The sequence below is a fragment of the Poecilia mexicana genome, unplaced genomic scaffold (assembly GCF_051168715.1).
Source record: "Poecilia mexicana isolate PSO_F unplaced genomic scaffold, ASM5116871v1 scaffold_17, whole genome shotgun sequence".
In the NCBI taxonomy this organism is placed as follows: domain Eukaryota; kingdom Metazoa; phylum Chordata; class Actinopteri; order Cyprinodontiformes; family Poeciliidae; genus Poecilia; species Poecilia mexicana.
In genome coordinates, this window is record NW_028263386.1 from 17,891,024 (window position 1) to 17,914,045 (window position 23,022).

The 23,022-nt window shown below is 41.6% G+C and overlaps 1 protein-coding gene across 1 annotated transcript in view; it reads right to left on the minus strand.

Annotated features, from left to right (window-relative positions):
* LOC106903507 (neurocan core protein-like) overlaps nt 1–22,799 on the minus strand; it is a 29,629-nt gene extending 6,830 nt beyond the window's left edge. The window contains exons 1-13 of the mRNA XM_014967388.2: nt 22,722–22,799; nt 19,876–20,079; nt 18,208–18,390; nt 17,581–17,755; nt 15,733–15,860; nt 14,692–14,976; nt 14,053–14,190; nt 13,843–13,935; nt 12,034–12,191; nt 11,803–11,959; nt 7,636–8,781; nt 3,631–3,747; nt 764–877 (exon numbers count right to left, since the gene is read on the minus strand). Coding sequence (XP_014822874.2) covers nt 764–877; nt 3,631–3,747; nt 7,636–8,781; nt 11,803–11,959; nt 12,034–12,191; nt 13,843–13,935; nt 14,053–14,190; nt 14,692–14,976; nt 15,733–15,860; nt 17,581–17,755; nt 18,208–18,390; nt 19,876–20,079; nt 22,722–22,794 — 2,971 coding nt within the window. The 5' untranslated portion in view covers nt 22,795–22,799. The remainder of the gene's footprint in view (nt 1–763; nt 878–3,630; nt 3,748–7,635; nt 8,782–11,802; nt 11,960–12,033; nt 12,192–13,842; nt 13,936–14,052; nt 14,191–14,691; nt 14,977–15,732; nt 15,861–17,580; nt 17,756–18,207; nt 18,391–19,875; nt 20,080–22,721) is intronic.
* Nucleotides 22,800–23,022: the final 223 nt, after the last annotated feature.

Below are 23,022 nucleotides of genomic sequence, written 5' to 3' on the forward strand. Positions count from 1 at the left end.
ATCTGAAGCAACATTGTCTCTTTTATGGCGTCTAAGATTCTTTTTGCTCTTTTCATGACAGAGTTATCTGCAGTAAAGGGTAGACGATCAGTTACCTGTGCAGTAAAAACTCTAAAATATTCATGCAAATATTTTTTTTTCCAACAGCTAACACTATAATATATTCAACTACACTGCTGCTGGTGCATTAATCATAATGTATGTAGTTTCTTTTTGACAAAAAAAAAAAAAAAACGGACTGGAACGCAGTGCTGCAAAGAAGTGATGAAATGCAGATTCCTGCTGCAAATTTTGCCATCGATTGAAATCTGCGCTCGCTCCGTTTTCTGCTGACTGGAAAAAACCCCCCCAAAAAACAACCTGCAAATAATACACAATCCAGGCACAAGCGCTTGATCGCCTTTGAGATTGAGTCGGTGTTCATCATCCTGCAGCTGTGTGACACGCAGACGCCTTGTCAGAAAGGTGAGCTGAGACGTGGCTGTGCTTTGACACACAGATGCTGCACATTGATTAGGCTTATTTCCTCCTGCAGAGCAAGCTTCAATCCTTTCAAAGCCAACAATGTGAACATTGCTGAAAAGAAAACTCGTCAGCGTGGTTGCGAGCAACAAATTAGTTGCCGCTCCTGCTTTCCGCCAACATTTCTTTTGAACAAGCAGAAATAAATAAATAATAAAAAATGAAAAACGTCTCTCCCTCAGTTGGGAATCATCAGATTCCTCAATGTGTGCATGACTGCAGCACTCTCTCCCTCTCTCACCTTTCTCACACGTGTCTCCTCCGTAGCTTGGCAGGCAGAGGCAGAGGAATGAATCAATCTTGTCGACGCAAGTTCCTCCATTTTCACAAGGCTCGGACTGGCAGTCGTCGACGTCTGTGTGGAGGGGAGGAGAAAAAAAAAAGCAGCAGGAATAGACAAGATTCAGATTTCATTAGGCTTCAAATTAGACATAATGTATTCTGCTCATGTCTGGTTTACAGAGAAAGGACCTGAAAAAAACAAAAAAAAAAACAGCATTGCAATTCAGATTCCGAAACAAAATGAGCCGGTGATTAGTTCTGCCTTAAATAGTAAAATGTGTCCATGTTGGTGAGTACATTATCATAATTCAAACAGGATGTGAGGGGAATACAAACAGGCTAATATCCCCCCCCCCCACTTTTATTGTTTGTGCTCATTCTCTTGTAGAGGAAGGCACTTTGAGAGGCTTTGAAGTGTTATTATGTCTGCAGAGCCTAATGCTTTCTTTTGCATACTGTCTTTATCTACAAGTAACGGCATGAGAGCAACATGTCCGCCTCTATACGTTGCTATACGTTAATTCAACGACAGTGCTGTCGTAAATTTTGTTGTATGACTCAGCAGATCAGTCTGCACCCAGCTGAGGGTCGGGGCTGAGCCCCCTCTCGTTCCGGCAGATGCCCCCCTGCTGAGGCAGCTGCTCTACAGTGCAGCGAACGCTCGGGGCAAAATCAAGGCAGGGAAAGACAGTATTTCTCTGCAGAGATCAATAGAATATCACTTTATAAAAGTAAATAGATGTCTTCTCTCTGGCACAGCACACAATCACCAGGACTGAAGAAATTCATTCAATTTCAAAGCAAACGTAAAAGAAAAATATAGCCATCTACTGGATCAAATTTACTTTCCAACATTCTAATGGTTTCTTGGTTTGAAGCAACAAAGAAAAAAACAAAAACAAAAAGGGGCTAAGCAGGAAAAAGGTCAACAGCTGTGAGAAGCTGAATGTGTTCGACAGATCAAACCAGATTGACCTTCAGCCTCATCCAAGGCATCCACATTTCATCATTAGACACTGAGCGCAGGCAGCAGCAGGACATCAATATTCACACAGAAGACTTTAGGCTCACACAGAGCAGAATGCATAGTTCTAATATAAAGGCAAGTGACATTATTATATAAAATAACATTTTAAGCCTTTTGTCTTTGTTGAGTTGATTTAGTGTTAATCCGACAGATAAATTTGACATTTGTGGTCGTTCATCTGGTTTAGGTAAAGCTTTAACTCCTTAAATTGATATAAAATCGCTCAATATTTGCGTTTCTGCTGTAAATCCAATGCAAACTGATTAGAGATTCTAGATTTATATTTTGCTCTTACGAGTTGTGTAAGTTACAGCTCACGTGATCACATAACAGAGTCTGTAAGGACAGCTACCGATCAGGCGTACGCTCTTCCTCGCTGAGCTGCTGTTGGTCTGTCGGGTTGCATGTGGATTCCTACGGAGCTTCAGCTGGATGCTTCTGATCTTTGTCTTGCTGGAAAATAAATGTTCTCCATTTGCAGATGAGAACAAAGTGTCTTCCAGTATTTCCTCGTATTTTGCCTGTAGCATAAAGCGCTGATTGCAGCTCTTCATACCGCAATCACTCGAGACACAATCACTGAGCTTAGCTCCATTTCACTCATCGTGAGACAACGGCAGCTGGATGGACCTCTGTTGAATTAGGTCAGTCACTTTAAAGAGGGGGAATACGTATGTAATCACTTATTTTAGGTGGAGTATTTTCATTGTCATTATTAGACAATGTAGAGATAAGTTTCCACTTTGACAGAAGAGATTTTGTTGCATTTTGTTGCTCGTTACTGATATGGAAATGCAACAAAAAGAGTAAAATCCAAGGTTGTGAATAGTTTTTATAGGCCCTGTATATCTTTGTGGTAACCGTCTGCCAGAAATAAATTGAATAAAGATCCAATAAAAAGCAGTTCTTTTCTAAGGATGCCGTCGTGCGTTGAAACAGACCTAGTTTTCCCTTTTATGTAGAAGCTCTTTACGCTGGAGTGATTCATCGATAATGTTCCACGACTTAAACAACAACATTTTTCTGAGGATGATCATTTGCTGAGCTGAAAATTTCAGAAAAGCTGCAAAACTTCTTTGGAGTTTTGCAGCTTTTCTGCAGTTCTTCAGAAAAGCTGAAGAACTGCAGATGAAAACAGCCGTAAAAGATTAGAGGTGAGACTGGCTGCTTTGAAGCTTAAAGAAACAGAACAGCTCAAAAATTAGAACTACTTTAAAGCTATATACACACCTCTGAAGAGTCACCATGTTGTTGACCTAAATGAATAATAAGACAGCAGCAAGTAAACCCTCCGGGTGTGGAATAATTGTCTAGCAATGCATTAGACGCAATTTAAATGTTTCTACAACCGAATCGAAATCGATTCTTTTATCATTTTCAATCATGATCATTAAAGAAGCTATTGTTTATTTCTCAAGGGGCAAGAGATCAATTCAACCTTAAATATTTAAGAAACTCTATCAAATTTTTTTGAGTGTAATGGCAAGTTGTGGAAACGAGTCAGAGCAAGCAGACATTTGAGCCAAACTAGGGCAGGCATCAAGAAGCAGAAAAAGAAAAACAGAAACCTTTATGTAAACTCTGAGGTTTAAGTTTGAGGAATCCAAATGATCGTCCTACTCTGACAGTCTCATAACCTTGAAGCCTCTCCTCCATTCCAGGGGGGAGCAGCGTGGCCTTTGACCTGCCAATCATCCGTTGGAGAGCCTTGTTTCATTATGTAAGGGCTGACGCGCTGAAATCATGTCAAACTGTGTGTTCACTTGGAGTGCGCGTGTGTGCGCGCGCGTCTCACCCACCGATCTCACAGTTCTCTCCAGCGTATCCTTGGGGGCAGTAGCAGCTGTAGCCCGTCCCCTGAGGAAGGCACTTTCCTCCGTGCAGACACGGGTTCGTCACGCAGGGCTCCACCTCAGCTAAACGAGACACAAGAGCACGAGAGACGGAGTTAATTAGCAATCCTGTGAACGGGTGGTCAAATAGATCCAAGCCGGTCATTATTTTCCTGTTAATCCTGGATGATTAGGAGGATTTTGATGTGAGATCAGTTTATGAAGCAGAACAAAAACACAAAACAAAACAAAAAAAAAACAAACACCCCAAATAGTTTATCATCGGTGCCGTTCGCCCAAAAACACATATTCCCTCCCCATGTCTGCTCAATCGGATCCGGAGCGCATCAACCCCGCCGTCCGCTCACAGCCACCGTTGTCATGGTTACCGCATGGAAAGCGAGCCTTGGCTAGCTCCGCCAGGCGTAGTGGGCAGCGTGAGAACTTCAGACATTAGCCATCCTGAACAGAAATGAGCAGACCTCCCGCTGAGTGCTTCATTCATCCCCTAAATGTCTGCGTGTGTGTGGTCGCCCCCCCACCCCGCGCCCCCTTCTACAAACACAAATTTCCATATCAATGGGCCAGTCACCACGTGTTTCCCTCCTGATCCGCTCATTATTGCAACTTAAGGTCTTTGGAAAGCTGTGGCTCGTTCAGGCTGGGCATAAAAAAAAAAAAGCTCAGTTGTGGGGAGTCTTTGTTCCTCCAGCTCCGTCTCCGACACTGAAGGCTGCTTTCCGGAGGAGGGGTTGGGTGGGGGGGAGGTGCAAGCTTGTCTGTTTGGGTTTGGTGCGGGGTACAAAATAAAAATAAAAATAAAAACATAATTACTTTGGCTATGGTTTGCCCTGAAACTAAACCCAATTTTATGCATGGTACAAAAATGATATAATTGTTTTAATAGATGAAGCAAAATCAAATTCTTGTTTTCAAAATTGACTTGAGTTTGACTAAAAACAAAAAAAAAAAGGAAAAAAAAAAAAAGAAAAAACTCAACGAACATGAAATAATTCATAAAATATTCACGACATGATGAAAGTACGTAAACTTCTCACAGGCACCATATCAAACTACATCACTGCTGCATAATTAATACATCCTACTACTCCTCCCCGCTGGAGTCAGGAGCTGAAAAACATCCACGCTTTTCATTTTCTGTACGTCAGCCCCGGCCAGCGCATCAGTCAAGGTCGTCGCCCATCCTGACAGACACATCAGCTGTTATGGCGGAAGAAGATTTATGAAAGAGCTCGTGTGAGCGCTGGGTAAACCTTGCAGGATTTGGCCGTTCATTAAAGCGAGTGGTGCAGAAAAATCAATATTCTCTGGGAGGAGCTGACAGAGCGGCCTGCGCGCCAGCAGCAGCCCAAACGACGTCAACAACGAGCTAAAGGCGGCGGAGTCCTGATAATAAGTCAACATATGATCTGCATTTGGAGAGTGATGAAGGTGAGAGCTAGCACACAAAAGAGGGTGACAGCAAAACATTAAAAAAAACCTTCGATGCAATATAAAGTTACGGAAAGAAGCTCAGGTCAGTGGAAATGTGAGAGTCGACGAGCTGCCGAATGTCCTGCAATCCAACCTGAGGTCTCTACTTTCAGTTCGCTCTCTGCGATTGAACCAGCTGAGGAAACGCTCTGTCGTCCACGCTGACCATCACCAGCGTCCAAACTCTCCACTCACAAGGGCCTGAACAACAAGCACTGAAGTTCACGAAACAGAAGCAGAAGCTGGCGGTCATTATTCAAGTCCAATCTCCTGCATCCTTTCACTTTTGCTGCTGGTGTGGCAAAGACATCAGCGTGTGCGTGTGTGTTTATGTGTGTGTGTGTGTGTGTTCACGGCCCTCTATGGCTCCAGGGTCTCTCAGTCAATCAATCAGCCCTCATACCGAGCCCCAGCAGCCCAGATGGTTGCCCTCGGCTCCTTTGTCGATACAGTTTACAGCTGTTCTCCATCTGCAGAGTTCTCTCTCTCCCTCGAGCAAGGGTTTCAAAACGCCTGCTGCAGACATGAGCCGCTTTCAGAGGCAACGAAAATACATCAGTGTGAAAATGTGCGATGGCATCATGCCCACGGGGGATAGGGGGGGTTCTTTAAAACACCCAGAGATGGGATGTTTTGTGGATCTGCTCTCATTATCAAGCAAGTAATATGTAGTAAACCAGGTGGCCGGTTCGGCGCTCGGCTGAGACGTCGTCGTGCAAGCAGACTTAATTGTGGGTTTTTTTTTTTTGTCTGGTGGCGTCGACTTGTAGTGGAAATAAAAGGCTTGCGCCGAAGAGGTGGGGCAGCGGAGCGGGGAGTATGCTGAATAAATCAGCCAATGGCAAGGTCAGAGAAAATGAAAAACACAGACTTAAAGGAAGATACTGCTTTCTTTTAATGACTGGGACCAAGATGAATATCTTTTTTGTTTATGCAGACGGACATGCTGTAATGGAGGATCGTTTTCACACAAAGCAACTTCAAAACCAGCGTGTCTCGCTGGGACATGTGTTGTCTGTCTCGCTGCCATCATCGCAGTAAGCTAAAAAACAGAGATTATGATCAGACGGTGGAGAGAAATTTTTATTTTTCCCATCTGAATCCCATTTTTCCTGAGGTCATCCTTCCTCCTACCCATTTAATTCAGGTAGTGGTTAAAATAATTCACTGACACGTCATCTGTTTTTATACATTAAACACACTTGACTTTTTGCAGGCATGTTTTGCACAATCCTGCAGAGGATATTCCTACACATTATTTAAGCTTATTAAGTGAAAACTAAATAGTAAAGCCAAATGTAATCTAAAAATACATCTAAGGAATGTGACGGCATGTTGCCAGCGTCCAAAACATTAGACTATATTAGATCCTGATAAGCTAGAATTCATTGATACCTCTGGGAGATTTGTTTCTAGATTTTTAGGTCATTAAAAAAAAAAAAAAAAAGATCAACATGTTTCTTCTGACTGGCAGTAATATCGAGGCTTTAATTGGCCTCGCCAGAGTCCTAACTTAAATCTGATAGATTCATATTCAAAGTGATGCTCAGCAATTAAGATGGCTGTATTTAGGTGCAACAACAAAAATATTTTTTTTGTTGTCCAACCCGTCATTATTAAGAGATGATTTTCAATAACTTAGTTTAATAGAAATCACTTGTAAATTAAAAACACTACATCTTTTATGTTGCTTTGTTGTCTTTTCAGATATGCAGGGTTTTTTTGTTACCAGAAACAAACTGATGAATTTTAGGTTTAAAATTGAAACCTAAATCTGCCAGGAATGATTTCAGCATGAATGTAAACTTGGTCAAAAACAGCAGAATTTAAGTGCAAAGTGTGAATTTGCTTCCAAACTATGCATTTAGTCCACACTCGTGTTGTGATGCTTTATTTGTGAAGCATTTTTATACCTCGAAAACTTGGGCTGGAAATTTACAAAAGAAGAAAAAAAAATGGTAGACGGTAACAGACCACCACCTGAAGGCAGAACAGAGTGGATGACTCAAGAGGTCAAAGGGCAGATGTTTCCTCCAGCAGTTTCTGAGGACCAAAATCAGAGCTAGCAGACAAAAGACTCCCTCAGTGTGTCAGAAAATAAACTTCCCATGATCTAGATTTTACAAACAAGTTTTCAGAGTCTGGTTATGTTTGTTCAGAAAGCAACGTTTTTCTTTCTTTTTGTTGATTTGTTGATGTTTAAACTACTTTAAATAAAGTAAAAAAAAAAAAAACCCTACATTATCCAATAGAGACAAGAATTAGCCAAGTTGCCCAACTTTGGATTAGTTGTTTGTGGTTTGATCTTAAATTGTAAGTTATGAAACAACAGCATCTCTGACTGTGAACCTTTGTTTTGGGGATGCATCGGACACATTCACTCCATGAGGTGAGGTCCACCACATCAACACTGAAACAAGCATATGACTAGCATATGTTGCAGCCAAGCATAATGTCTAAAATCAGACTCATGCTTACCTGTTGGACTGACAGTTGTGGCGCTGATGTTGCCTCCTTCTCCCCGGACGCTGTCTTCATCCGAAGCACCGGGTAAGATGGTCCCTGATCCCACAGCGTGGGACCAAGCGGACTCCTCGTCATCCTGGGGCCCCAACAGAGACAGCGGATACTCCAGAGAGCCATTCGCCTTCTCCTCTAGGACAAAGGGAAGGGATGCTAGGGAGTCGTTGGAGTTGTCCTTGACATTTGCCTGAAGTGAGGGAGCCAATCCTGTGGTTTGAGTCTCAGTGGTGGAGTGGGAAGAGGTTGGTGGTGGTGATGGAGTCAGGGTTGGGATCTGGGAATAGGATGGGGAGGAGGAGCTGCTTGGAGGTGAGGAGGAGGAGGTAGAGGCGTGGGATGGGGATGGGTGGGCAGGTTGAGACTCTAACAGGGACTCTGGTGATGGAGAGGAGGATATGGGTGGTGAGGGTGATGCAGTTGGAGAAGGAGAAGATGACAGAGTTTGAATTGTCTCCTGTGGGGTAGACAGAGAGGAGTTTTCGGTCGCCGACAGCGTGGTCTGGTCTCCGGCTGTAGAGGAGTCGTCCTCAGTCCCAGCTGCGGTCGTCTCTGTGGTCACCAGTGGACTGGTGGCTGTGGCTGTGGTGGTTGTGGTGGACTGTCCTTTTCTGTGACCCCTCTCTCTGGATCTTTCTCTGGATCTCTCTCTCGGTTTACCGTCAGCCGGTCGCCGCGAGACTTGAATCTCCCCTTTTGCCTCTGCGCCGGTGATTTCGCCACTCCCCTCCTCCTCTGCTTTCCCTCTCTCCTCTCCTCTTCTTCTGTCTTCTCCTCTGCTCTTATCCTCCCCTCGGTGTTTCTTCCCCCTCCCTCTTCCCCCCCTGCCGCTGGCCCTGGAGGTCACAGTCTCCGCTCTCTTGTCTGCCAGCTTGGTCGTGGTCTCCATTTGGACAGTGATCCAGGTTTCCTTGCTGGAGACTTCAGGTGAAGAAGAGCTGGAGGGAATGAGGGTGTGGGTCTCTGAGCCTGTGAACGTCTCTGTTGTCAGAGAGTCACCAGAGGAAGTCAGAGTGGATGCTGGGTGTGTGGGAGAATCTTCTCTGGATGGTGCAGACGCTGCAGGGGGGCTGCTGAACCATGAGCTCCCCCAGGAAAATAGACCTGTGCAATAACAGAGGCAAAAGACGAAAATAAGACTTTGTGAAAATATTCCCATCACTTGAATGCTTCCAGATTTCGTCAATCTACAACCACAAACTTTGTGTGTTGGCATTTTGTGCGACGGGCCAACACGAAGCAGTGAAATATTAATAATTGAGAGGAAAATAGTATGTCAATTACAAAACACTGTATGTAATTAGACACTACAGGGACATTATGGGTGCTTCACCCAGCCATAATCAATTTTAAATCAGGTCTCCTTATTGATTTTCACCATCCAAGAGGAAATTCTAACTTCAGAATTGACATTTCCAACTTTGAACTTGGAAATTCAGACTTTTAAGGACACATCAAACACACCAAAAATATTGTTTAAGTTTCCAAAGAGCTAAATCAGCAGATCAAACCATCTCTGTCCGGTGCCAACATGCAGTGTACACCTCTGTTGAACTCCTGAAAAATGTTTGAATATCTGTAAAAGGCTGTATTTCACTGCATCTCCAGAAATGACTCTGGAATCAAGTGTGAAGGAAACTTGGATTTGTCAAAGTAAGTCATATTCATGAGTGTCAAAAGGACAACTATGCACTTTTTAAATTAGCGATTGTGCCCAATGTTGACGGTAGCCGTGAGGCCTGCCGTCAATCGCAGCTCGCTAAGACTCCTACAGAAGAGGCAGAAAGGTCAGCGTGACTTCAGTTCGCCGGCACTCTTCAATCCTACAGCAGTTTGCGCTTTTCTTACACATGTACCTCCTCCGCTGTCCGCACTGAAATCCTCTGCTCCTTTATTTACTGCAGCGATGCCTGCAAGCATTTTAGCTGGCTTCACACCCTATCTGGCACACTCTGCATGTACCATCTAAAACATATCCTTTGGATATTTCAGACCTATTTCAGCTGGAAACCACTCCGGCGCCACAGTATCTGGCTGCAGGCTCTGAGGTCGGAGAGGCTGCCGTGTCTTTGAGGCATGTTGAGAAACACCATAGCGTAGTGTTGGACTCTAAGCTGCAACTACACTGTTTAATAAAGTAGGGAAATAAAACTGTGGCGATGTGGAAGAGAAGGTGAGTAAATCTCCCAATGCTAAGATTGTGCACCATCAGCATCTATTAAAAATCATATCAGTCTCTTTTTTATATTTATAAGTCTCAAGTCAATCAAAAGTATATTTGTCCGTTTCTCTGAAGAGTAAATTATCTTTTTGAAATCAGAAAATACAAATGAAACCAGGAGTTTACATACACCAAATAAAAAGACACATTTTTTCTCCACATTTTGTCTGAAGTTAACTTAAATCAGACTAAACTTTTCGTTTTAGGTTAATAAACTACAAAACTGTTTCTATTTGCTAAATGCCACAATACTGAGAGAAAGAATATGTCAAATGTGTTTATCAATGACATCAGAATCAGAAGTTTACATACATTTCCTCAGCTTCCCGTAACACTGGGTTTAAACTGGATGACATGGGTCACTCTTTTCAGATCTACATTCTCCGTAGGATTAAGATCAGAGCGGTGTGATGATCGCAACTTTGTCGACAATAATCCACTTTGCTGTCGCTCAGCTTTATGCTTCGGCTTGTTGTCTATTTGGGAGACCAAGCTGTGTCCAAGCCTTTAGATTTTGCTTTAATATTTCATGGCCTTTCCTCCTCCTGATGCCATCTATTTTATGAAGTGGACCAGTTCCTCCTGCAGCAGTAATGAAGTCCCACAACATATTTCGAAGTTGGGGTGGTGCTTTTGTCTTCCAGATGTAATGATGGTCAAATGGTTCTACTTTAGCTTCACCAGACCTCAGGACATGTCTCCAGATACAATAGTATGATTAATAATTAAGTAAGAACACATAAACTCTGGAAGAGTTGGAGATTGAAAGTCATGGCTGTCTTTGTCTGATAAGGATTTTATCAAATGGTCTCTCTCTGGAAAGGTAAACTCACAGTTTATGTACATAATTGGGATATAATTGAAAATCTACCTTAATCATAGATAATGGGATTATCCTTTGAATTAAAAACAATGCAACTGAATTATTGCCTACGTTCTATCACAGATAAAAAACCCAATAACCTGATTTTGAAGTTAGTGGTTGTAATGAAGAAATGCGAAACTAAAGGGACATAAATCTTTCCACAAGACAATGCATCATTCGTGTGTCAGACTAATCTGTTAAAATCCTCTTCTTCCAACTTTTACCTGAACTCAGAGAGTCATTTCCTAATCTTGGTGCTTGGGGCCACCTGCCCTGCATGTTTTAGATGTTCCCTCACTTTAACACGTGCGGTTTAATTGGACAAATTACTCTCGCAGCATGTTGTAAAGTTCAGAGGAAGCCTTTTAATGACCCCATCAAGTCTTGTGAAGCAGAGCAACATCTAAGACGTGCACAGTAGTGGATCTGAAGGACCATGATTTGAAAAAAACACATTAGCTCGTTTAAAAAAAGAGAAGAGGAACACAGTTTCTCCTCTCATGTTCTAGTCCCTCTCCACAGGGATGTTATGAAGCGTCAGGAAGAGATCCCCAAGTAAAAATGTTACAGATAAGCTGCATGAATTCAATCTAAATATTACAATGTTTGGAACAATCACACAATTTTTAAAAAAATGTTTTTGCATCAGTGGGGAAATGTGTTTAGACCAGAAAAAAAAAAAACTTCTCTGCTGACTTCTAGCTTTAACCTCCTCTGCTTCTGCACCTCCAGGTGCATTTGAGGACAAAAATATCTTTTAAAATTAGATCCATTTTTAGATTACACACAGAGCGATGTTGGAAAGAGGGCATGAGGCGGGGCCCAGTTTAGGAAATGAGTTGAGCCTGCTGTGGCCCTGTGAAAAGTAAACCCGTTCATCCTCTACACAGCAGAGTCCACTTACAGGTCTCAGGCGGTCCTGGTGTGTATTTGGAAAAACTTGAACTGATTAAAATGTGCAGACAACCACACTGGTGTGTGTGTGTCTGAACAGGCTCCAACCAGCTTGTGGTTTTAAAAGTGTGACAATTGTATTTACCAGGAGAAACCGGGCTGGGATCTTTTTGCTCGTCGTGTGTCTGTTTCGTTGTAATCTCTTCATCATGTCCGCTCGGGGCTTTGGTTCCTTCCTCGTCATCTGTTCCCATCAAATAGTTCCAAGGTTTCCAAATTGACTTCACAATTTTTGTGATCGCCTGAAGAAGTAAACAAACTGTGATGAGTTATGTGTTGAAGCTTTTTCAGATGTTCGATTAGAAATGAAACCGACTTTTTTCTCTGTGGGTGTTGGGAGAGCAGGAGGCTGCAGAAACTCCCCAGAATCGGGCCCGGGCTCCGGCAGCTCCCCCCAGTCGAAGGAGCTCTGTCCCGGCGTCATCTGAAGGGTAACAAACGACTCTGAGGCCTCAGAAGACCAGGGATCCAAAGCTACGAATAATCACAGATGTAGTTACTCACACCTGGTTTCAATGTTAAAAATTCACACCTCCACAGTATTTAAGGCCCACATTTTTCATTGTTCCTGGTTGGTTTCTGCTGCTGATCTTCACCTGGTTTCTGTGTTGAATTTTTTCACGTCCTTCTGGAAGTTTGAAAATTTTCCGCACTCCAAGAATCTATCGATATCCCATATATACATCTCTGGAAAAACTAAGAGGCCAACTGCATTGAACCCCATTAAAAACCTCATGGTTATTCCACCAAACATTGATTTCTGATCTGAGTTACAACATTAGCATTGTTGTGTCTAAATTAATATAAACTTGTTTTCTTTGCATTATTTGAGGTCTGCATCTTTTTTGTTACTTTGACCATTTCTCATTTTCTGCAAATAAATACTAAATTTTTGCTTGGAATTTCGGAGACATGTTGTCAGTAGTTCATAGAATAAAAGAACAATGTTCATTTCACTCAAACATTTACCAATAAAAAGTAAAATTAGAGGAACTGATTTGTTCTCACCACCCAAGCATGACAGTTCATTGATAGTTTCTGTGACCGTCCTCGCAGAATTTGCAACACAAATCAATAAAAGGCTGTAAATAAACAGTCACTCTTATTTTAAAGTGAGAAGGCCATAGCAGAAGACAATCCTCTCCATTTCCTCCTACTGTCGCCACACGTTTGCTCAGGATTAGAGATTGTTGCAAAGTCAAAGACTTGATGCAATCAGCTGGCCTTTTTTCCAACTGCCTTATAAAATGATTTTATTTGATTTATAACTAGGATCAAACTGAAGGTATATCTGAATCTGTTTACTGTGTAGTGTCACCACTATTTAAATAAAAGAGAAATGAAAGACATTTAATAAGTCCAAAATATCATTGAAAAGTTAATTTACCAGTAATTCTGCTCACAAAGTACTTAATCAAAGTTGTGCAGTTATTTCAATTATTTATTACAAAATCATTCCAATAAAATCACTGGAATGATTTTATTTCCATTAACACTGATGATTATAGATGGCAGCTAACACAGATGCAGTTTCTTAGAAAAATTAAGCAAAATTAAGTGGCATAATAAAAGAACAACAAACGCTGTTTTCAACCCAGAAAAATAAGCCTGGACAATGTCTTCCTACTCAAATTCCCTTGAGACTCATCTCTCTTTATCCTGGCATATCCTGGTTATGAAAAGTGATATTTATTTTTTAAAATTATAGCCGGCCTGTATAAAGTTGTAGCTCGGCCACGGCAGCAGAGGAAGTACACAAATCTATTCAGTCCATGTCGGCCACGCTTCCAAAAATATTGAGGAATTAAAGTTGGAGCAAGAGGAAACTTTAAGACATTTTATTGTAGGCAAGGATTTAGTGATCCTACTGAAGCTTACAATTTCTGGTAAGCTTCATAGCGTAGCTTCCTTCAAGATCAAGCTGGTGCATTGCACACGACAAAGCAAAAATGTTAAAGAAATCAGGTTAGTTGTAAGCTATATTCATCGGAAATATATGATTGGAAAACATCACACTGCACCAAATCTGATAGATGAGTTTCAGTTTTTGAATTGGATGCAAGAACTGTTAAACAAAGCAAATGTTGCAAACTGCTGAGGTCTGAGTACAAGATCTCAAACTTACAGGTTCTGTTATTGGACTCCTCTTCTTCGATGTCAACCAGTCCTGTCCAGTTGGACACAACCGGTCCAACTGGGCTGCTGCTTTCAGAGGAATCTATATGAAAGCAAAATTAAATCATCACTCACTACCACTTTGTAGTTTGTTTCTGCTGCGTCTGACAAGCTTAGTAATTGGCTGATTCGAGACCCAGGCTGTAAATGGATGTAAAACCTGTGAGCGTGGCGGTTTGCTGTGTCGTCACGTTGGAGCTTTCAGTCTCTGCAGAGTCAGCATCACCTGTGAGATAGCTCCAGGGCTTCCACAGGGAGGTGTAAATCTCAGAGACGGAGCCTGTATCCTTCACTTTACCTGGGAAAGAAGTTAAAGAGCCGTTTCCTTACATCCATCCTCTAAATACCTAAAAGCTCAGTGTGTTTGGATTTAGCTAAAAAAAAAAAAAAAAAAAAAAAAAAAAAAGGCAGCATAATTCAAGGCAGATCGTCTCGACATCTTGGCATTTAAAATGTCCTGTCCTCTGTCTCTTTCTCCCGTAGTGACTGTCAATCCAGTGGTTTCTTGGATACACAAAGTGGGGATCAGAGATGAGTGTTGCCGTAGTTACGCAAATCAGCAATTACTTTTATTGTCGTTTTTATTGCGCTAATAGCAGACGAGGCTTCAGTTAGAAGTGATATGCTCCTTTCAAACCGAACACTCCTTTCTGTCGACATTTTATGCAAAGTTGATAGGAAGCAATGTTTTCAGCAAATATCCATATTCAAATATAAATGTTGGTTCTCCTCACTATACATTGTCATAACAGCTGCCGTTAATCCAGCCAGCAGATTCCTTTACATGATGAAACAGTACCTCTGTAGCAGTAGGCGTCGTATAGCGCAGTGGTGTTGTCATCAGTGGCGTTGGGCGTGACGGTGTGGACGCCCGGCTGACTCCCGCCGCATTCTGGGCGGGGCCAGGCGACGGGGTAGCGGACGCTGCCGTCAGAAAGCCAGCCCGGGGCGCAGCTGTCCAGACCGGCCCGCCACGCCAGGTGAAGCTGCCCTACGGTGGCCAGCTGGCCCCCGAGGGACACGCAGCGGTCTGAGGCTGAGGACAGCGAGAGCCGGCCTGGAACCGAGGTGTGAAAGACTTCGCCTGGTGGAGACAGGAATATGACATTAATAAATCAATAAAACTGTACTTTCATGCAACTTAGTTACAAACATTTAACGATTAACATTCGAGGGCGTTTTGAAGCCGAGAACCTAATCGGGGCTTGGTAACATTGATGAATTTATTCTTTGGCTATAAACGGAGAAATTTTAAGCTTTTCTCTACCGTAAAAACAGAACACCTGAGTCACGACTATCATAAATTAAAACACACCTCTAGTTTAGTCTCCAAGCCAGGTCCTGCAGGCTCATGTGGGGTGTAGTCAAAGGAGGAGCAGAATAGTTCAGTTTTTGGCTTACTGTGTGATATCTCATTTTTTTAAAACTGTAAAGAGTTGATGTAAGCTTTGTCAAATCAAAAGCGAAAATTTGTTTCAAGTCTGACATTAAAAGCCTTAACATCAAGTTGTTTTTTTTTTACAACTAACTTATGCTTTGGACTGATGCTTGCTGTCTTCCAATTGACTCTTCACAACAAAGCAGATCTCTGACACTGCTGGAAATAACTCTTTACCCAAAAGAAAACCAAAAACAAGCTTATTAATGTCTTTTTCCTGAATTTAGTGAAGGTGAAAAGAAAGAGAAAAGGTTTTATAAAACACTTTATCCCCACTATGGCGCTCTGATGTTGCAACAGAATGTGATGCAAGCAACCGTATGAAAGCCAAAGGCTGTGACAGGTTTTGATGTGTTTCGTGTGTGTGTGTGTGTGTGTGTGTGTGTGTGTGTGTGTGTGTACCATCGAGTTCTTCTGCAAAACAGTACACATCAAACATCTCTTTCGGGTCTCTCTTCCCATAATTCCTCACTCCGGCAGAGTACTCCTTGTGTCCATAGCAACCCAGCTCAGGCAGCTGGACCGAATATCTGTGGACATGAACATGTAGGAGTCATGAATGGGTGTTAACCTTGTTATTTAGCGCTAATAATAGGAAAATAACAGCTTAAATGACTCATGAACATTTTGCTGCACACAGGTTTTCTCAGCCTACATGGTAAAGGTTTTTTTTTTTCTTTCTCGCTTTTTCAAATTGCGATTTTAAAATGTCAGTAAATAATTTCTTATCTGTATTCACATTTAAAGGTCCAGGATTTGTTTGTATTCTGGAATGATTACGAGCGAAGAAATGGCTAATGATTACATGACAGCGATGTAGATGGAGGGTCAAAACAGAAAGTCAGAGAAATAATCGAACCGGAGGAGAGAAATAAAGAGGTTGTATAAAGGAATAAGAGAGAAGTAGAGGCTATTTTAAGGAATATGGGAAACAGCTGATCTTGTTCGATTAAACGTGAAATAAAATCTGCGAACCAGATTTACAAATAAGCCTGTTTTAAGCAGGGAATGGTAGTTGCTCACACTGAGACTGAGATTTCCCTGATTCACACTTTCTCGTGCCACATTTCCAGGCTTTTACACAGTGAAAAACAAACTCACAAGCTATCACGCTGTGGTGAAAAGCAGGAGCCTCGCAAGCCCCATTTAGAGACAAGATAGCTGCGCTGCAAAGGAAAAGGTTTCGTACCAATCAGGAGCAAAGTGAGAAAATATCCACTGGCTTGTTCATTAAAAGTCTTCCACCAGAGTTATCACCTCTAAATAACTTCCACAATCACAAATAAATTAGATTTTCCAGCCGAAGTCACAGCATTTCAACTCTGCTGTACAATATCTGATTTTGTAGTCAGAGCAAAGAACATTTAAGGTGTTTAGTTTCTAAGTTTTATTGTCCACAAACTCTTAAAGAAGCAGCAAAGTAGCATTTATTCAAAAATGTAGTGGTGCACTGAATTATCTGAAACTATAAGCTTTATAACTCTAGCATTGCATCATCAAACCAGGTAACAAATACATATTAAAAATATATAATTTGTTTATTTCCATAAAAACATTGCATGCTTAGTTTGTTGTTCAACATGAAAAAAGAATCTAAAAGTTTAAAAAGAGTTTGTTTCTGGTGTTTTATTTTGAAATAAACTGATTAAGATAGCTGTGCATATATTAAAAAATAAATAAAAAAAGTTTTCCATGTTCCCCTTCTACAACGCACCTGGACTGGCACATTCACCAGGCCTCTCTAGAGCATGTTGACATGCTGAAGAGGTAATTTAGCTGCCTGAATTCAGCTGAGTTGCAGCAGTAACTCATCTAAAACACGCCAGATTCAAGCCCTCGAGAGCTGGAGATGGAAACCACTTAGGGTAAAAAAAAAAAAAAAAAACAGCAACACGTGGACATGAAATTGGGATGAAAAATTTGCAAAGGACTAAAACGACCGAGAGCCAAGAGTAATTATTGATTCAGCCCTGGTTTAGCACATATTCAGGGGGAGGACAGCAAAATGTGTAGGTGATATTAGCTTTCTGATTTGCATGCATATTAATTGCATTGTCAACCCAGTCTCTCAAAAATCTCCCTTAATTACAATATTTGGCTTTAATTTCATTTTCAGCCGCGGTTGTGGCACCCGAAAATAATCATCTATTTAATTAACAGATGCATCAGTAATAAAAGCAATCATTTGTTTATTATTCAACAGGCATTACGACTAGAGTGTGGCTATCGGGCGGGCGGTCGTGCCCTCACCGGACAGTCTGATCAGCCAACCATCCAGCCGAACAGCTGGCCAAGCCGTCACGGTACGCCGCCCACAGCTGGGCCGGCGACGCCATCCGAGCCGAGTTTTCCTGGCAGGCTCGCTGGGCCTCGGCGAAGGAGAGGGCATAGCGAGCGTTCGGAGCCTGGTAGTGAAACACCACTCCTAACACACGGAGACAGACACAGGTGGCAACAGTGACTCGCTTCTCCTCGTTTGACAGATTCACCAGCTCAGGTTTTGAATCAATAAACACGTGGAATGAATCTGTGAGCACATCAGTGCGACTGCAAACAGATCGATCCAACATAATCTGTGTTTGGGGGGGGGAAATACGCCACATTACGTGCACTCTGCAAAAATGCTTTAATTAAATTATTCATTATTCAAGAGCAGAACAAGATAACCGAAGCAGCGCAGGCACGGAGAGCACTAAGTTACATTAACTTAGGCACTTAGTATTTTACATTAATAATGTAAAATCTGTACAATTATCTGCTCTGTATGAACACATTCAGAATAAATGAATTAGGTTAAAGCGGCCTGCCGTGTCTGTCGCATTTCTCCTCAGCCTTCCTTTGTGGAGCCTAAACCCAGAGAGCGGCTGCGACGCTTACCGGAAACCAGTAGGGGGACAGCGTCCCTCTCATAGTCACCGTCCACCACAACCTGACAGTGGTAAGTGCCTGAGTCGCTGGTACGGAGACTGGAGATCTCCATGGTAGCGTTCAGCGGATTGGCAGCGTATCCTGGCAGCGCGACACGGCCACTGAAAGCCTTATTCACCTTGACTACGTCACCTTTGGCGCACACAGACAGAGAGGGTTCTTCATTACAAATGCTTACTGGGATTCTGTAGGGTTTAGAAGCAGAACGGCTTTAAAAGAGTCCAACATAAAATGAGAGTATCGTCTTCTGTGTAAATAATGAATACAATATGAACTTCTGATGATGTGATTATATGTGTTACATCAACATAAAGTAGTGCATAATTATGACTTGGAAGAATTATGATACATAGCTTTAATTTTGTTTATTTTTTTAACTACCAAAACAAATCTATCAATTGTTCTCTTTACAACTACTATGTCTTGTTTAAAGCTTGCTACAAGTCATGAGGGAGACGCAGCAAACGAAAGTGATCTGCTCAGACGTGAACAAAATTAACTTTTTTGGCCCACTTGAAAAATGCTGTAAGGAATAAAATTAAAATTACTAATAAAAACGATACATTTGGATTATTTAATCTGAATACATTACAATATGATTGAGGAATTTTGCGCATATAAACACATGCACAAAATGCAGGCTCTAAAAAGCACTGACTAAAACAAAAGTGAAAACAAATACACCCGTTTTTTGTTTTTTTTTGCGTAAACCCAGCGGCCATTGAGTGAGAGTTGGATCGCTGGTCACCAGCCCATCAGAGCGCACACAACTTTAGAAAAACAATTAATCATTTTACCTTCATTCACAATTATGCACTACTTTGTTTCGAATTATCTTACAGAAGAACAATAAAATACATTGACATTGGGGGTTCAATATTTTTGTAAACCATGAGCCCAGTTTGCTTTATTAAGCAGAGAACATGTGGTGATGTGTTTGATGTGTTTCTGAGTTTGTCTCCAAACTGATCAGCAGATTCTCACTGAAAGACGAAAGCTGCTGGGATGAGCTCTTAAAATGTCAGTTTCCTCAAAATCTAAACCTAAGGTAAAACTGAATCTCTTTGGATGTTATTTGCTCCCAGCTGTCAAGCTGTAAACTAAGTCTCCCCCTTGTGAATATTCAGGTTTTCATCAAAAAAACATCTGCCAGTGCAGCTCCTGAAAGCTGTGAAACTGACTTAAATCTGTAAAACAACGAAAAACACCAAAAGATAGTGTCAAAGAAAACAGTGGGTGGACTGAAACCTTTGATCTGTGCACATATCTGGCGTAAATAAAATAATAATAATAAAAAAAACAACTGTTTATTTCGTGGAGGATTTTTGAAGTGTGGTTCTGTTAGGTTCATATAAACAGATTATCTTTACAACAAACGACTGCGGGTCGGTGAAATATTGTCTTGGATAAGTGACTGTAACAATGTTTGACGCCTCATCAATTACAGTTATTTTAAGGAGGTAGATGCCCTCCTAGTTTTGGACTCTGTCTTTGGTGAGCCATTATCTTCAGGCACCATTACATCTTACACCAAAACTGTTGTCTGTTACCTCTAAGACATTGACATCTCATAAGCCACTAATAAAAATGCACAATTTTAAAGAAAGCATTTCTTACCTTTAGCTGAAAGTACTGTCTGCTCCAGAGGAGCGCCATGCCCTCCCGCCGGTGGCCTGGTGTGAGTCCACAGCAGGTGTGGAGGCCGGTGGGAGGAGCTGGTCCTGAGGGTGAAGACACAGGGGAGGACAGCTTTGCCTGCGAGCATTTGCTGGACTGTAGGATAGGTAATCCTACGCATGTTAACTATGGTAGAGGCTGCACCTGAAAAAGTAAACAAAAGGTAATTATTACTTTTATGGAGCGTATCTGTGTAAAAAAACAAACAAACAAAAAAAAAACATATGAAATGAAGTAAAATGTAAATACATTTTAGATTTTTTTTTTACCCGGCCAATCAGTGAACAGAAGCAGAAGTCGTGAATGATGACGTTGATTTTCTGCACCTTTTTTTTTTCTTTTAGCAAAGACCTAACGTCTTTTTGCCAACCGCCAATCAATTTCAAGAAGAAGATTTAGTAATGGCGGCGGAGAAAGTGAACGAAGCCGTTCATTCCGTGTTGGTCACACTTCCAAATATTGAATTAACATTAACAGCTTCTTATCGTCGAACCGCCGCGTTACGTACGTAATAATTACCCAAATGTTAGCAATTGGGTAAAACTTAAAACCTCCCCACTGCCCACGTCTCCATGAAGCAATCGTTTCTCTATAGCAGAGAGCCCGTACTCTCTGTACGAAGCAAATTAGCGTAGATCAAAGGGCTTATTTTTAGTTTTGAGCCAATGTGGGACATAGATTAACCTGTCAGATAATGGCTCCAGGCGGACACCGGCATCCTCATGACTAAACAGATTTTAAAGTCATTCAGTCACTCATACCCCAGATGCCTGCATGAAACACTTTTATGTATGCGCACTTTTAAATTGCTGAGTAAGGTTGCTATAGTAACGGGCGCCTGCCAATTTTTTGGGGGGGACAATTTTAAGCTTTTTTGGAGTAATTCTATGAAATTTGGCTCCTCCCACCCCCCCTCCCTGGTCCAACCATGTCATCTCCATCCAGTCCTAGAACTACAACCTACAGAAAAATTCTTGCAGAAGATATTTCATTATTCTTCAAATTTTTTCAAAAACTTATGATTTATCTTTGTGTCATGAGAGCCAACTTAAACCAACTCCTTTAGCAGCATAAAGAGCAATGTTTATTTAAAAAAAAAAAAAAAAGCTAACATGGCTTTTAAAAAACAGTCTTGCAGAAAATCACAGACAGAGAAACTGAATCCCACAGAGTTGTTTTCATCTGCATTTAGATTGGGGCTTTCACAAGCTGACCCCCCAGGGAGGCGCTCTGTCAGCAGACGACGCCCTGTTGCCTCCCTTTAAATCACATGTAATCATAACAATCTCAAAAGAAAAACACAGAGCCCCAGCGCAGTAACAAGCAGGAATGATGCAGGCGAAAAACAATGCAGAAACCAAGACAGGTAGCACGACAAGCGTAGCTTCGCGTTGTGATTACAATTAGAGAGAGAGACCAATAGAAATCAAGGACAATCTTGTAATTTCTTTATTTTCTGTCGGTTACCAAACGACGACCTTCATCAACCTGCAGCACATTTTTCTCTTTTCTGTGTCTTAGTCCTTATAATAAAAAAAAATAATCTGGAGCAGGTAGGAAAAGCCAAACATGATGAACTAGACTTTGCTTTTAAATGAATAGTAGACTGTAGTAGATATTAGTTATGCATTTGTAATCTTCCCAAGAGCATGTATTGTAACCCAGTTGTGTCTATAAAGTGAAAAGATGAGGATGCAGTAATTTCTTTTGATTTTACACTAACATTTCCTTCAACTTTCATTTTTCTTTAGGTTGTATTTTGAATGTTATTGCTAAACCGCTCCCTAACTTGCCGAATCAGGTCATATTACTGAATCTCAAGAGCTTTATATCCAAGAGGCACTGGCTCTTTTTACATTTAATCCTGTTATTCACCTGTTCTCAATTAACCCATTCAACAACATGCTCCTCTAGACATTTATTTTAAATATTGGTTACTCTTTCTTTTGTCACTACCGGCTTTGTGAGACCTACAAACTTCAGACGAGCTAGAATTTGTCATGAAATGCGTATTTTACAAAATAATGCACTGAATTAAATCCATTCTTCATTTAAATTCTGCCTTCGTTTGTCAAATGTCATTTCCATGTGCTTTCCTTCCTTTTGGCCGTAATCAGTTCCTGCTGCAAATGTTAACATAAGTCCCGGTTGGAAACCTCTGCTTTAATTCGCTGCATAAAACAATTGTCTGGTCCGTCCACTTTTGTCCTTCAACAGAAACAAAACAGAACATGATTGAATGTGGAGAAGAACCACTATCTGTTGAGGGTAATGATTAAATGTAGCAAATCAGAGATGCAGGTGCAGTTCAATAACAATCCCAGGCTGAAGAGCACGATGCATGCCAATTTCAGAGAAAGTAATTAAAGCCAAGAACTTATCTGCGCCGCTGTCAGCCAGCGGGCTGCATGAGGTCCAACAAACCTGTAATAATCCAGCTGCAACCTGCAGCTCTGAGATTTTCCGCCTTTTGTTTCGTAATCAGAAATTTTCAAACATAATTGTGACGGAGCAGATGTTTGGCTAAATGGCTCTGGAGGCGCTCCAGGCTTATTCCTGCGAGCTTGTTCGCCAACATCCTCTGCACGTCAGCTCTCGCAGCGTTCATATTAATGCAAAAAAATGTGTTTATTTTGTAGTGTAAAGCACTTGTTTTGTATTCTGATCCAGCTCTTCCACTTTTCCTGTCGGTATCACCGAGAACAGCTGTGTGCAGACATAATTTTTACATCCAACCCTGGCAATGAGGAGACTAAAATATGGAGGGGAAAAGACTGAGGACTCACCAGAGCCTGAAAGGAGCAGCAGCATGAGAGCAAAAAAGATCTGATGCCCAGCTGCAGTCCGACTTAACACCATCCTGGACCTGCTGAGAGAGAGAAGAAAAACAAGACGGATGGGAGGGAAAACTGAATCAGAGGCGCTGCACCCAAACACAAAACGCATGTGCTGTTGTAACTTGCAAGAAAATATTTATGTTTATGCACACCATTAAAATTAGTTTTTATTTCAAGACCAATATGAGCTCTGAACGAATTGTGACGTCGGAATTTGTTAGGATCCAGAAACATTTGGGTCTCAGCCCAG